Consider the following 16822-nt stretch of genomic DNA (forward strand, 5'->3'; position numbering starts at 1 on the left):
ATCGAAGACTTGGAATTGCCCATGTTGTAGCTGTGAATTAGGTTTTAGGCCAGTGGTGTCCAAACTTTACGGTCTGGGGGCCATTTGTGGCCTGCCATCCATTTTTAAGTGGCCCGCGGGATGTACTAAAAGTCACATATTTGTTTTATAATACTGTAGAGTGGTTGTAAATATGCAAATGAAATATTTACAATTAAACAAGTAACATTTCTCTTCAGAACACTGGCGTGAATAACGTTTATGATTTTTTACATGCAAAAAGGATTTCCTCCACTTTTTGCTTGTATAAAAGTCCAAATTAAACAACTCAAATAACTCAAATTTAGTATTAAAAATGTTTGTTTGTTTTTTACGATTATGCAATGTAATGTAAAGTGAATGCTTGTTTGTCCATCTGTGCCCTGCGATTGGTTGACCAGCTCCAGCTCACCTGCGACTCTATGAGGTTATATAACCTGGGTGGATGGAAGAGTGCTAATCCAAAAATCTGACTTTACAATGATACATTGGAATTTGGTACACCTCTAATTATTAGAGCAAAAGTATAAGAAACACCGTGTTGCTTGTATGTTGCTAACTACAATAAGAACATATTGATGGGTTCTTGCATTGAATGTCATTATATTGTATCGGTGTACCTAATTGTTGAAATTGTTGAAGGTTCTAACCTCAGAAAAATGTCGATGTACACGCCGCTTATCTTTTAAAAGGTTGATAGTTTTACAAATAAATAACTGTGGCGATATGTTAGAAGTGAGTCAAGTTCATAAAAAAAACCTTACGGCTGGTCATTATGTCATCAGTGAAGAAAACCGGCCACATCACGAATGGCGGCATGGCGGCGAGCAGAGGCATCCCTGATGTATGCTGCATTTGCTCGACAGCATCCTCAAAGGGAACCTGAATATCAGCAAGACATTCACCACAATGCAGTCAATTCTCAATTGTTTTCATATGAAGCAGAGTGGTGGGCAGGGCTGCTGTGTGCGTCTGTGAATGTTGTTGTAAAGAGAGTAGCCTGGAATAGCTAGCAGTCTGATCCAAAACTGTCATGTAGTATTAGGCCTAATGGAAGAGCAATGGCTACAGCAATAGACACACATGCACACGCACGCACACACAGAGGCACTCCAACATATGCACAGAGACAAGAACAGGTACACAATCATTTAGGTGTAGCCTATACAATATTCTCAAAACATTTGTAAAGCAATAAGTATACATGAATGTAAAAGTTGAGCATACTAAGAGGCCTGCTGGCGTTTACACAAACACGCACGCACACCCCTACACGCTGCAGTGAATCAGCAGAGCTGGCCAGAGGCTTTCATACAATAGAGTGAAGAAGAAAAAAATGAAACAAGATAAAAGCATTGAATGTCAGGCACATGTCACGCGTGTCTCTTCCTATTGCCATTTCTTCTTTGCACAACCTGGCTGATAGAGACAACACTTTACTTGACTTATTCATCACTTTCCTACAACCCAACGCTAAACCAAAAACATCGAGGCATTACATGAAGGTCACCATGAGTGAATTTTTAAAATGTCCGCTGGTGGTGTTGCAGACAAGTGCCGGGTGGCAACGGGCAGCAAGTCACAGCGACTTCACTTTATGCATCCTTGCGGGCACTTTTTGTAACCTCTAACAGGGCTAAATAAATATGTTTGGCTTATTAGCATGTTGAAATCAAGAATATTGAACAACATATTAGAAATAATGTAAAAGATTTTCAGGTTGCAGGGTTTCCCTCTTGTAGATCCAGTTCGACTGCAATTTACAGCAAGATTTCTTTCTTTTTTTTTTTTTTTTTATTATATATATATTTTTTTATTATTATTATTATTTTTAATCCAACATGGCATTCCCACTGTTTGTCTCCCCTGACCTGACGTGCCCTAAAGCTTCCTGTTCTTAAATTCCTTAATGTGCGCAGTTTTTGCAGGAGTCTGTCGGGGTCAATTCACAGAGACAGAGTTCAACGCATGTGACATATTTCGGTTGGTCCTCAATGACACACTGTCTCACTTTGGCTTGTTACCCGCTGACATACTGTCAGTTCGCAGAAGATCACCACAGCATTAAGTAACCTTTCGCTCCTTATTAATCATGTGGCATGTAGCAGTACTGATCCTGAATGTTTTTGGAGGGGCTAAAATACTTGTACCAGTAAGAGCTAGGGATGTAACGATATCCAAACATCACAATACGATAATTATCACGATATTGTGGGGAGGTTGGCGATATTTAAAAAAGAACACAATATTGTAAAAAAAAAAAAAAAAAAAAAAAAGTGCTCATACTAAAAACAAGCACAATATTGTGCTTTTGTACATAAAAGCAATGCATATAAACCACTTGCAATCTCTAATAACAATATTGAGGCACTTACTTGCTAATGCAAGCACACTTTGATCTCTTCACAAGCAAATTAGGTTCCCCTTCATATGACAATTAGCATAGATTTTAAACATAGAAGGTCAAACCATCCCTAATGAAAATTAAATTGCACTAATAAACTTGCCACTGGAGGGTGCTAGACCTGCACAAATGGAAATCAACGTTCCTTTTTTTTTTTTTTTTTTAACAAATGTGTTCCTTTTAAATATTGTGAACATGACGATGACGATATTGTGGCAGTTTTAATATCACAACATTGCCCTTATCGTTACATCCCTTTGCACTTTGTTGTGTATCCTTTCTCGTTGTGTAAGAGTTGCACAGTCTTGTGTGACAACAAGTAGTCTTGACTTTGTCTGTAGCTGCGAGGTCACACACACAAGCTCAGCACTCGTCCGGCGGGAAACGGGATTATACAGCCATGCTGAGGAATCTTCATCATCGGGATTTCCCTCAGCTTGCAGTCTTTGACCTGCTAGCTAATTAAAAGCATGGAGCAAAGACAAAAGCAGTTTACCTCGCTTCTTCCTCCTCCTCATTGTTCACCAAAGAGAAAATCCAGGATTAAGTTGAAGAATTGTTCTCTGCAGGCCAACACTTTGATCCATGAATGAGCATACTGTATGTGTGTTGGTTTCCAAGTATTCTGTGAATACAGGATATGTTTCCACCAAGCAGTACAATTCAGTTCAGCTCACCAAAGTACCGTTCGGAAGGTTCTCCTTCAACTCGGGAAGACAGTAGATGATATTTTGGGTCTGCTCTGGAATTGGATGATCTCGATTCTACTGCAGTCTTAGTCACTGAACATGGTGTTGTTTTCTCTGGCATGTGGCTTCTTTCCAATTTGAATCTTGCTGGTGGGCTATTTTTAGGTCCACCCTTATTTACTGATAAAACTGACAATAATAACTCACTTATTTAGTGCCTTTCAATAGATCCAAGAATACAGTAGATTAATGGTTGCTACACCAAAAAGAAGGTGCGGAAAATCTCTATAACATAAATCAATTATTTTAGTATACACTTTTTGACAATGCGATTAACAAAAAACTGGAAACAATTAAAAAAAAAAAAGATTCATTTTATTTTTATTGTTTGTTTGTTTTGTTGGTGCATTTATACATTGGCAAATATTCATAGTTAGCACTCAATTGGTCAGTTACTTCCTTAAAATTTTCAGGATTTGACATTGGTACCATTGGTACATTGGAAGTAGAGGCTATGATTTGTTTGGATTATTAAAGGTAAAGTCAACCCCCACTAGTCTAAACACGACATCCTGATTCATATTGTGATTGTGGAACGTGAATTACGTAGCAAAATCCACCCATTTGTATCCGTCCCAGGGAGCCATTTTGCTTGCGCTTGCTGTCGACTGAAAATGACATCACAGTTGACCAATCACGGCTCACCTGTTTTCTGGGTTTAGTCATGTGACTTTGCAAGCTGAGACGTGATTGGTCGTTACCTGAGCCCTGAGAAACTGTGATGTTATTTTCAGTCAACCGCAAGTGGCAAAATGGCCGCCCCCTGAGACGAAAAGGTGGATTTTGCCTCTTAACTCATATTTCCACAAATACAGTATTAATCAGAATACTATGTTTAGACTAGTGGAGCTGCATAGAAGATATTATTATTAACATTTTTGGGTGGAATTTCCCCTTTAAGCACACTAATTTCCTCCATAATAAGTACTGTAAAATAGAGTCTCTTAATTAAATGATGTTCAGGTTTGATTCCTGGTTCGTTATGGATGTCAGTAGTCTCTTCTGTGGAATTTTCCCCGAGACTGATATGATAATATGAAGAGCAGGTATTAGCTTTCCAATGACCTTTGAATATGAAAGAACAACAAACACTTTAGTTAACATCTGACTATAGCTTTATGCTTTCAAAAACTATACCATATTATCTTTTTTTTTTTTTTTTTTTTTTTGCACTTAATTTCTTAGTCATGCAAAAATAACCACCTCAGCCTTACTAAGCACAGGCAAGAAGTCTGCTGAAGCGGGTTCATCCTGAGTAGGTGTGATAGCGTGGAGTCTCTTTCCCACAACGTTTGCATTCCGGCAGGCAGCATTTGAGCGTGATGAGTTACAAAAACCTCATTTTCATGGTCTGCAGAGCGCAGACATTTAGGGAACGTTTGGTCAAGAGCTTTGCAAAAGTTGTTTACTTGTAGCACAAACTTGCAGTCCAGGCTCATCTGTTTTCTTATGCAGAGTTAAGTTTAATTCAATTTAGGAGAGGCAGTAAGTGATACAATTAAATGCTGTGTGCATGTTTTTATCCCCCCTACTCTTCTCTAGGAGACGATGACATTCAAATATGGTGGTCTGTGTGCATGCATGATTGTGTGCATGCTTGTCTTTGTGTGAGGGTTAACACACGGAAGTCACGCAACCCTCGGGAGTGCAGAGCTGGAAGTGCATTGGTCAACCTGTGAGCGTGCGCGTGCACGTGCACGTGTATTTTGGACTCCTGTGGGCGAGGAACAGGTCCGGTGGATCTAGACACGTTAAAAGTAGTAGCATTAGCAAACATTATTTACACACGTGCGTGTTCATGCATATATTGTGGATTAGTGTGTGTGCCTGTGTGTGTGTGTGCATGACTGGAGGGGATGTCCTTTAAATGTAAAGGTTGGATGTTACTCAGCAAGGATGTATGAGAGATCCTAAAAAAAACAAACATTTGTATGTGTGTTTTTTTTTTTTTCCTCACCATTCAGACTTTAGTCAAGTTCAACGATTCAACCTCGGTAGATGACCAGAATTACTGAGAATCTACGCAGACATATTTTCCCCGATACAAGTAACTCATGAATCACATTGTTTTAGTCATATTTCTTTTTTTGTTCCACAGATTATTGCATATCAGCCATATGGACGCTCTGTAGACTGGTGGGCATATGGAGTGCTTCTCTATGAAATGTTAGCTGGACAGGTGAGTGTCTTACACGCACCCGCACACTTGCTCAGTGGTTCCTTGACTTATAAGTTAAATTTGTTCCACGACCATGCTCTTAACTCAAAACACTTCTCTTGTGAAATGGATGGAAATGCAATTAATTTGTTTCTTACCCACAAAAAACACCAACAAAAATGCATGTATATTACTTACATATGTGAATAACAGCGGCACGGTAGTCGAGTGGTTAGCACGTCCGCTTCCCAGTTCTGAGGTCTCCGGTTCGAGTCCAGGCTCGGACCTTCCTGGGTGGAGTTTGCATGTTCTCCCCGTGCCCGCGTGGGTCTTCTCCGGGTACTCCGGTCTCCTCCCACATTCCAAAGACATGCATGGCAGGTTAATTGGGCGCTCCGAATTGTCCCTAGGTGTGCGTGTGAGTGTGGATGGTTGTTCGTCTCTGTGTGCCCTGCGATTGGTTGGCAACCAGTCCAGGGTGTCCCCCGCCTACTGCCCAGAGCCAGCTGAGATAGGCGCCAGCAGCCCCCGCGACCCTTGTGAGGAATAAGCGGTCAAGAAAATGGATGGATGGATGGATGTGAATAACAGTAAGTGGAAATTAAAGACTGAAACAGATCATGCTTCAACGCACATTGTGGCCCTTTTAGTGTGGGCACCTTGGCCACCAGGGGGAGCATAATGAAGACATTTATAATAATATCCATATCCAAGTGACTCAGTAAGATGCAGCAATATTAGTTAGGCGTGTGAGTATTGTTATATTGTTTGTCTATGTGTGTTTCTACACCTTTTGTGTTCAAATTTTGTTCACAACTCAAGACAAAATCGACAGCTCATATCTCAAGACTCTTGTTAGTCGGGTCACTCATAAGCGTCGATACCGCTGTATTGTTACACATTCTACCAAATCCACATTTGTTTTATTGACTGAACATAACTTTTTACCTGAGATGCCCCCAACCTTTGTGAGTGCGTGAGAAACCGGGTAAAGAGGTCATGACGCAGGCAGGCTATCTCTAGCAAGCCTAGTGGAGTGTAAACGACAAATAATTCATTTCCTGAACTGTCGAGACATCCACATTAGAGTTACTGATGATAAGCACCCAGCGAGGACGGCACATTGCTGGGTCATGCACTACCTTTGCTCAGAAAGGGCACATTTTTTACAACAACTTTTCTTATGTTTAGAAGGTATTAAAAAACCTGGAAAAAAAGTAACTTCAATTCAGGCACTTCAACATACTTCCTTGACACCGATTGCTACTTTCCTATTTGCTTTGTCGCCTTACGTTCTTGTGGCATCTTACATTCACAAAATCTCAAAAACGTTTTTTTCAATGAGTAGCTTAGGATAGATTCCACAAAAATATGACTGTAAATTCATGAACAGCAAACAGGGACTAGATGATGATTCACCGTCATTTGGCCGTCTCATGTTTGCATGTCAGGAAAAATAAAACAACCCAAAAAATCCCTAATTCTCCCCTCATGCTGCATGGCAGCAAGATGAGAAGTGCAATCATGTATTCATTCATCATGTAAAAATGGATGAAACGCCGACATCACGCTCCTTCTGTCCGCAGCCTCCATTTGACGGAGAGGATGAAGACGAATTGTTCCAGTCCATTATGGAGCACAACGTGTCCTACCCAAAGTCCTTGTCCAAAGAGGCCGTTTCCATCTGCAAAGGGGTGAGTGGAAGGTTCGATACCATCAATGACATGGTTCTGATTTTGCACTTTGCGTGGTCAAGCAAGCGGCGAATCCATCTGCTGCGCATAAAAAGTTAATGCGAGGCGGCTTCAGTCTTCTTCCCTTTGACATGCACCATCAGGCACAATGCTCTAACATTGTGTTTTCAAAAAACACTTCACTCTGTTGTCTTAAAAAAACCCCAAAAAAAACTAAACAAGTCTTATGTGAAACTCACGCAATCAGCAATTTCAAGTGCAGTTTGTGGAGGTCTTCACTGAAGCCAACATAATTTAAATTACATGTACGAGAAAGCCTGTTGTACATTTGTCATCTTTTAGTCCTGAAAGGAACAGATGCTCCGTGTTGTGTGCACAGTAATGAATAATTTTCACAGGTTGCATGGAACTGGCAAGATCAGTATTGATATTATGGAATCATGAATGCATTATTCATCGCAGGGTTTATGTAGACAACAGTGTGTGCAAGTGGGACGAGTGGCTCTCTAGGGGGGAACAGCACAGTACAGTGGGTGAAAGTAAGTCATGCGCACAATATACTGGAACATCGTGTCTCGGTTAATCTCAACAACATCAAATTGTGATGGAAGACGCAATATAAATGTTGATTTCATTATAATTTAAATTGCAGATATGCAAGTACAAATTAAACATAGCCAACTGACTCCTGTGACAGTGAAGAAGTATTCAGATTGAAATTGAATTGGATCGAAGACATTTCAGTATGTTTAATTTTGGTAGAGAAGATTGTGTATTTCAAATACTAAAGAAGAAATCTAAATGGAAATAATAATGTCCTAATTTTATTTGAAAAGAGTTAGGGTTATTAAAGTTACATTATACAATTGCATATACAGTGTATTTTTTGTTAGAACCTCCTGACTACCAGGAAATAAAAATATTGTCCAATCATGTTTATTTTTTATATTCCCCAATCTTTGTGAACTAACTGGAATACTGCAAAAGAAATTTTTGAAAAAAAAGTTTTTATTTTTAAGCTATGACATGTCCACTACAGAGGACATTTTTTTAAACTTAAATGCTAGGCTCAGATACAGTTAAAATAATTCAAACAATACTTTAAGAGTCTTATATAAAACATGCTGACAACATTTAAAGGCTAAAGTTGTTCAATAAAAAGTGTTATACACTTACTTTTCCTCTTCCCTAATAAGTGCTTGCACTGAGGGAAGCCATTTTCTTTTATGACGCAATCAAAGGTAGCAAAGCCCCACCCCTACACATTTGGTATTAGTGGAAAGCTATGAATGTCCTCTATAAAGCACAAAAAGAGTTAATTCAATCGTATGCATTGGGTGGGAGATATTCAGTTTTAAAAAGGTCCACTACAGAGGACAAATTTGAATTGCTGGTAGTCAGGAGGATAATACAGTATTATGAGAATTATTTAAAATGAGCTCACAAGACCTGCCATTTGATTTTATAAGTGGTTTCAGTATTCTTTTCTCAGCAGCAAACAGTGTTGATGTGCCAAAACACTGAATATATGTTCATGTTGTTGATTGATGACTTTATGAAGTTCGTGGACTATTTTTGACATTCTTTTATTATAACGTTTATTTAGAGTATTATACATTATTCCATGTATTTTTGAATGTCTGTAGGTATGTACAATGGTTCAAAAGAGCGTACATTGTATATGAAAGCACATTGTTTTTATCTTAGTAGCAGGCAAAATCGCTGAGCTGTGGAATGAATGGATGTGCCGCTCTCATTTTTCTTTCTTTGTTTGTGCGTGTTCTTGTGAGCAGGTGGTTAAAAATTGTGTTCCCGAGCATAATGCATTCTTGGATATAATACACCCCCACAAAATAGCCCTTCAAAATCTGATTTTCCTTTGTACTCATTCATGTATCATGCGCTCCCCCAATTTGCTGGTGTCTATGCTAAGAAAAATGAGCTATTATCTACATAGTAATTTCATAGTTTGTGATGTCTCGTGTCCAGAATCTTATTTTTTTGTGCAAAGAGAAGCTCTCTTACCTTGCCAACAGTTTCGGCTGTCAACAATTGAGCCCACAGTTATAAAAATACTGGTAGTAGTACTTAGATACAACATGTCCCTTTTGAGTAGCATGCTTACGGTCATGCTTAAAAAAGAAGTCTAAGTCGTCAGCATATTTCATAAATGAGGATACCAATTGTGTAGATTTTAAACATAGAAGGGCCAAAACATGCCTTGTGAAAATGTAACTATTCCAAAAAAAAAAAAAATAGCCACCAGAGAGCGATAAAACTGCACAAATGGAAATTAACGTGACTTTTTTTTTTTTTTAACAGATGTTCTGCTTTTAATATTGCGATATGACGCCAACGATATTGTGGCAGTTTCAGTATCGCAATATCACGATATTGCCATTATCATTACATCCCTTTTACCGGCACTGGTCGACCTCCATTTTGCTTCTATTTCAAAACTATTCTTCCTTCAAGAAGTAATCGCAGTTGTTTAATTGATGTGCTGGTTCTCATACACTTAAAATAAATAAATAATGATGTGATCTAATGCATTGTATTTTTTTCATTTTTAATAACGTCACTCCACAAAAAATTGATTTTCGTCAGGCCCCAGTTTGAGAATCCCTTATTTAAACAAAACCGCTATGAAAAACAAACAAACAAACAAACTGTGACATAATGCATGCGACATATGCATGCTACATAAAATTATTGTTCTATTATTGTTCTATTCAGCTGCACTTAAGTACAAATATTATCACAATCATACTGACATTTCATACATACTAACTTGCATGTCATCATGAACGAGCCCTTTACACTTACAGCTGTTCTCATTTTTATTGTAGATGTTTTTTGCTGTTGTAGTTGCTGCTCATATTCCTATCGGTACTTTTTAATTTGTTTTCTTAAAAAAAATAAAAATAAATTAAAAAAGTCCTTGTGTCAACTGCGGTGTGATTAAAAGTGGCAGCAGTTCTCTAAAGGCAAAACAAGAAACAAGCAGAAGAAGGACCAAATAAAAAAATCACAATTATGCCACTTATTTTCCCTTCTGTGTTGTCATATACTGACCTAGAAAAGCAATGGAATCACATTCAGGAACAGATCAGTGAAAGAATACTGGAGAGGGGGTCAGAAACACATTGCGGTACTCCTTTTGAGTGGAAGTGTGATGTAAGATTACCAATGTGATTCATATCCACGGAATTTGTTGTGTACATTGAACAGCTAATGACCAAGCATCCGTCCAAGCGTCTGGGCTGCGGCCTTGAAGGAGACCGAGATGTCAGAGAACACGCCTTCTTCAGACGGATTGACTGGGAACGCCTTGAGAACAAGGAAATACAGCCGCCGTTCAAGCCTAAACTGGTAAGTTCTGTGCACATACACTTTATATAGTAGGAAGAGAAGTCTTCACTGAGTGGTGGCCATGGATGGATGCAACGATCTTACTTGTAGATCCATGGATGGAAGGATGAATGGATTGGTTGGTATGTGGATAGATAGAGTGGAGTTAGGATGTATTGATGATTGGTTATATAATGGATGGACTGCTGGTTAGATGACTTTGTGGGTGTTTAGTTGGATGAATGGCTGGTGGCTGGTTAAAGATTGGTGGATCTATGCACTGTTGAATATGTGGTTGGTTGGGTAGAAGATGAAGGCTATGGTGGTCTGATCTGTCCCTAACAGAAGCTGGCTAGTCGGAACGTGGTATGTCCCCTCTCTAGCTTGAGATGGTGCTCTTATCTCCAAAACAAAATAACATTGAGGATACAAGTGGCATAAAGGAGTTTCCACCACAGAATAGGATGGATGGATGGATGGATGGATGGATGGATGAAAATTTCATCTTGATCATATTTCATAGAATATGCAAAGGAAATGTTTCCATTTATTCACATTTCCATTTTCAACTCAAGTAACACTTTCTAAACAAGGTTGTTAATAATAACATTATTCCATACTATTGGCTAAGAACATAATTGGAACTTTTCCCCTGTGCGAGGTCATTTGCAGCCATTTAGGGAGCTCATGAATACGAGAACAAATCATTATAGTCCATCAAATCCAACACTAAACAGCTTTATTGCTACTGTAGATATATGGCACTTACCAGGCAATGAACTACAGGCATTATTGGCATTTTCAGCATGAGGAACGTTATTATCATATTGTTTGCAGTCATGACCTCATGCCGAGTCTGCGGTAACTAACCGAGCCCTGCGAGTCCTATCAATCCAATGGCAATGGAGAAAAACAGCAAGTAGAAAAGTAGTAACAGTAAATATGGCTTAAACCTCATCATCATCATCATCCTTCTCATGGCTACGATCATACTCAGCTATCATCCTCTAGACAATAGTACTTGGACACTGCCAAAGTTCTTCCTATACTTAAAATGTTGATTAGTCCGCTTACTTCAACTTGGTGGATCTTCTTGTCCTGCTGACCTTTCAGGCAACGATGTCACAGTTAACCCCTTGATGCTGGCTGAAACATCTAGTTAGGTGTTAGGATGGTATATTGCATATTTTTACAAAATTGTTGGCCAAACTCCAAACTTTTTGACCATTTGAACTTCATGTTCACACTGTCAAGTGATTGAAGTACTGTATAATATTCCTTCAACACTGCTGTGCTGTGAGACTGTCAAAACAGCTACAGTGGACAGGGTAAACTGTATATTGCATGTGCTCCATAAATAATTCCATATCTTCTTATCCCAACCTGTCAACTTAAACATAAAACGTGGAGGACACTGAACTAGTCATGTGCAGACGTGTGTTTGTTCCACATTTGAATCCAGTATTTCTTTTTTTTTTCTTTCAACTCTCAAGGGCTCCTGTTCCTCTAATAAGGTGAATCCCGGCCTCACTGTCCCTGTAGCCTCCTGCTGCTTCATGGATGCACTTTGTGTGATGCAAACGTTGTGTGTGTGTGTGTGTAACTTTCAATTTAGTAGATTGTACATCGGAAGAATGTGAAGGCTGTGGAAATGGAGACAAGCTGGGGATGCATGTCCAGTGTTTATTTCAAAGAATAAAAGCGTATGGCGTTTGTGCTTGTCTACTTTTGTACTGGTCCAGTTGTAAGTTGAAGGGAAGCCAATGCGTGCATGTTGATATTGCCGTAGCACAGTGAATGATTGCATGGCTATACTGTAGATGTGGGGAAAGATAAGAAATGGTCGTGCTAGGGTGAATGTCATGATCTGATATGTACCATAATGGTGTATCATGTCCATCTCAGCCAGCTATGTAATACGGTATGGTGGAGTCCATTACCAGCAAATAGCTGTCGTTACACTCCCTTCACACTCGGCTACATCCAACCCTTTCTCCCCAACCCATTGTCATCTCTTCCCTCTTTTTATGCACATCCATCCTCGCTCAATCTCCGTTCATCCGCCCGCGACAGCCGCGCAATTGCAATCAATATCCCCGCTGCATCCAGCTGAGAGGTTCGAACCTGTGGCTAAAAACTGTGAGGCGTTCTCATTAAGTGTTCATCCATCACGGGAGGTCGTTACCGAGGCAACGCCAACAACATTCATTTGCGAGAAACGCCCACTTATGGATGGCCGACATGCTTTATGGCTTTAAGGAGGAAACTGGGGCAAGTGCAGAAGATGTTGATTGATCGTTGTGTGAGCTGGGAATGAATCGAGGATGAGGAAGGAAGAGTGGGAGGTCTGTGTCATTGCACAGACATCCTCCACGGCATAACAAATGGGGTGTATGGCCACTCACATGAATTATGATACATTCACTCGCGACTCACTGCAGTTGTAAGACAAGGAAGGGTACACACTCGAAAGATGACATTGACGCGGTGCCTATTTTGGCCTGCATTTAATGCAATTAATAGGATTTATGTACAATCTGGTGACTGGATCTGTGTTTGCCTCAACTCTGCATCTGGAGAAACTCATTTACTATTTAATCATAAGTACTATTGCATATTACACGTCTCCTATTAAGCAGTAGAACCATGATTAAACCAGGGTTCCCCCCAGGCTTTATAGGCCTGGCGGGCTGCCAGTTTTTTCTTGTCCCATTCCAAAGGCTAAAGCCCATGAATAGTAATTGCGCGTGCACTTCTTTCCCCCGTCGATTGATGACATCATGGTTCACATTTCTTAATTTACCAAATATGCTATATGTTGTGGGCGGCACGGTGAGTGACTGGTTAGCACGTCCGCCTCGCAGTTCTTAGGACTCGGGTTCGAGTCCAGGCTCCTGGGTGGAGTTTGCATGTTCTCCCTGTGCCTGCGTGGGTCTTCTCCGGGTACTCCGGTCTCCTTCCACATTCCAAAGACATGCATGGCAGGTTAATTGGGCGCTCCAAATTGTCCCTAAGTGTGCTTATGAGTGTGAGTGGTTGTTCGTCTCTGTGTGCCCTGCGATTGGCTGGCAACCAGTTCATGGTGTACCCCGCCTACTGCCCGAAGCCAGCTGAGATAGGCTCCAGCACCCCCCTCGTCCCTTGTGAAGAGCAAGCGGTTCAGAAAATGGATGGATAGAAAATGATTCCGACATAATTGAATCGCAAAGTAGTGAGGGACCACTGTAATTTAAAAAGACTGAGAAATCTTCTAGAGCAAATAAATTATTTTCAATTTTCAGTCCTTCGACTCCACCGTGAATGAACTGACTCATATAGATAGTACAATGAATGCAAAGGAGCGGTTTAAGCTACTACTTCTACTCTTGTGTATACTGTATTTTTTTTTCCCTCTTAGTCACAGCTTTCAAGTACTGTCTTATCAGCAGCCCATGTGATTGGTATCTGCAGCTGGTCAGAAGTCGAGCATCTTTCCAACGCACTCAACATGATGGAGTGATTGATTTTTCTCACAGTGCTAATCAGTGAATTCTTTGCAAGGGCCCCACACTGTCTCCTAGTATTTGAGGAGCAGTACATTTCCTTGCATTCTATTGTTCATTTCTTAGTGGTATGTTAATATTGTGTCTATGTATTCTGCAGTCCATAGTAGAGTAGGAGTGCATCCAAAACGTTTAAGCAGTTCATTAATCACATCTATAAGCAAAAAATGATTTCATTTACAAATAAGCTAAACTCCACATACATTGTTTATCTTGGTGAAACATGCTGAGTTAAAATGTCCCAACTGTTAATAAGCAATTGGATTCTGCGGTGAACGGCCGAGGGCTTCTCACTGAGAGCGACGTAGCTAGCGCGTGTGAGAGCGAGCGTGTTGGCACAACTCTTAATGGAGGCGAGCCGACGGTTATCATCCTAAGTAGCTGACTTATTTTAATATGCTTGAGTGCAGAGGCGTGCATGGATGTGTACATGCAGAGGGAGAGAGGCAAAGAGATTTAAGATGAAAGAAAGTAGGTCAAAATCCCATGTAGGACACTTTGTGACCGACGATGTATCAACAGCTTGGGTCATCAAGCCGCAAGATTTGGCTGAATCACACCAAAAGAATGAGGCTTGAATGCATTAAAGAAATAGATTTCGAGCAGCAAAGGCATTGTGCTTCATTTCCCCATCAGAACATGTTCTGTCATCTCTTTTTCTCCTTTTCTTCGAGCTTCAAGTCACTAAAAACAGACCCCACGTAATTATGTGAATATATAACAGCTGGGCCAAACAAATTATGCTAATGATTTGCTTTGGTATCCACTGATGGGACAAGCTGGAAGTTGGCCATCAAATATCCAACCTGTCCAACTGAATATAGTACAGCGAGGTCACTAGAGGTCAAAGTGAAAAATGTGCTGCCTCTGTTGAGCAAGTGTATTCTGTGATGGATCAAAGACGACAGCTGAAGGACGCTAGCGTTGCCCGTCAGTATCTCCTGAGCGCACGTAAACACACACCAACACAAATGTTTGTCCTTTATGACTTGGAGGGAACGTTACCTGTCAGTAAAAATATCACAGGGCGACGTTAGAACAGGGTTGACACACAAACACACGTTTGTGCTTCTTTGTATGAACAGTTTGTTTTTGTCAGTTAAAAAGAATGACAGGAAACCAAAAGTGCAAAAGTCTTCTGCACACACTTTGACACATGCATACATAGTTGATGCTAGCATAAACACAAATGCCGTGAAGCAATGTAGGTCAGTCAGTGGCAGCCCGTTCGTCACTAGTTAGTCATGAGTTTGAAACCTGCTCACAGCTGCCAGTCCAAACGTTGTAAGCGATCATGACAAAGGGATGTCTCATCTGCATACAGTAATCATTCTTCTGTTTATATGTAACCTCCAGCAAGGCTCAATAGTATTGACAGACTATGAAAGTTCAAGTTGATTCAGCCTTGTGGTAACAAAATATCAATGTCATAGCAAAAATCGATTCACCAGCTGTGCTCGTTCTATCCACTTTGGATGACTAGTGTTTGCAGTTGCTGTAGTTAATTCTTGAGTCTTCTTCACTTGACAGATGCATAATGTGAGGAGATGATGGTGGGGGTTGAATGAGAAGTCATGAGCAGCCAAGAGGCTTCTGCTCCTAGCAGTGTGAGTTGAGGCTAAAATGTGGCGGAACAAAGTTAGAAGTAGGCCTACTTGGCCAAGCACACGTGATGAATCTCTCTTGACCTAAATAAGCGGCTCTGTCTGAACAAGTCTCAGATCTTAATTAATCGCAAAAGGGAGGAAAACACTGTCAGACACTTAAGGGCAGACAGGGACATCCCACAAGCAAGTTGAACTTAAAATTTAGACCACCAATTAGGTCAGGAGACACGTCCTCATCGACTGTTATTTACATATTTCTTCATTATTGTCTTGGTGTAGTTTACTTTTTGTATCGACCATTTTTAAAACCAGCACATTTGGAATCTTGTGGTTGAAAGTATGAAATGACAAAATTATGAAACTTTTTTTTTTAATCAAGTCAAGTGTATTCAACTTGAGAGGCTCCACCATGAATTATGTATGACTACTACGGTTAATTTACACACACTATACAGAATACACCATGCACTGATCCCTTTATGAAATATCGTGATATCTAGCCGTTAAATACAGAATGTTCACAGCTTTTATTTGAGAGCCACCGACACATGAAGCAATTGTTGTTTTTCAAAGTAATTAATTACCTGCTACTGTGGAATAAACCATTTGTGAGTATAAGTATGTGTATGCATGTAAATTGACTAAGATGATCAAGAAAGCACAGATCAGGCCAATGTTTTTGGCAACCATCTTAATTTTGGTGTTTTAGTTTTTTGAACAAAAACGAGAGAAAATTCTAATTGATTTTAGTCTAGTTTTAGTTAAATAATTTTATAACTAAGATTAATTACTTATATTTAATCATTTATAACCAATTTAAAAAGCTTGTAGGGCAAAGCAACAAAAATGTAGGCACAAATCCTGTCTCAAGCTAAGCTAGCAGCACAGCTAATGTTAGCATTAGCGCTTAGAAGTCTAAACTTCACCAACAAAGATATTACAAATGTATTAACGTATTTTCATTGAATTTTTTATATGATGGGTAATGCACATCCTTATTCGAACAGACGTCTACTGCTATAACCATGCTTATTTACTTGATATATCATGTGTATACTGTAATTCTTTTGCATGATAATTAATTCTAGCTGTTGGTCACATGTGTGCATATACAAAGCAAAACCTCACATTGAAAGAACCTTGTTTGTTTGAAAGTGTCCTGCAGCTGTGCCAACGCTGATTTGCTCTTGTGAACGCTCTACTGCCATTGAGATGAATGAGATTTGGAGCATGTAATGTGATGTTAATAGTCTGTCAAGTGTGTTATTTTCCATTTTTATGTATCACTGGACACGGAAT

At 39.8% G+C, this 16822-nt stretch overlaps 1 protein-coding gene across 2 annotated transcripts in view; it reads left to right on the forward strand.

Annotated features, from left to right (window-relative positions):
• The window catches only part of prkcaa (protein kinase C, alpha, a), a 97088-nt gene that overhangs the window by 76508 nt on the left and 3758 nt on the right, over positions 1–16822 (forward strand). The window contains exons 14-17 of one of the 2 annotated variants that reach the window (XM_077523095.1): positions 5270–5350; positions 6916–7023; positions 10255–10395; positions 11868–11888. In XM_077523095.1, coding sequence (XP_077379221.1) covers positions 5270–5350; positions 6916–7023; positions 10255–10395; positions 11868–11888 — 351 coding nt within the window. The remainder of the gene's footprint in view (positions 1–5269; positions 5351–6915; positions 7024–10254; positions 10396–11867; positions 11889–16822) is intronic. The other variant, XM_077523097.1, reaches the window with a different exon arrangement.

The sequence above is a fragment of the Festucalex cinctus genome, chromosome 6 (genome assembly GCF_051991245.1).
Source record: "Festucalex cinctus isolate MCC-2025b chromosome 6, RoL_Fcin_1.0, whole genome shotgun sequence".
In the NCBI taxonomy this organism is placed as follows: domain Eukaryota; kingdom Metazoa; phylum Chordata; class Actinopteri; order Syngnathiformes; family Syngnathidae; genus Festucalex; species Festucalex cinctus.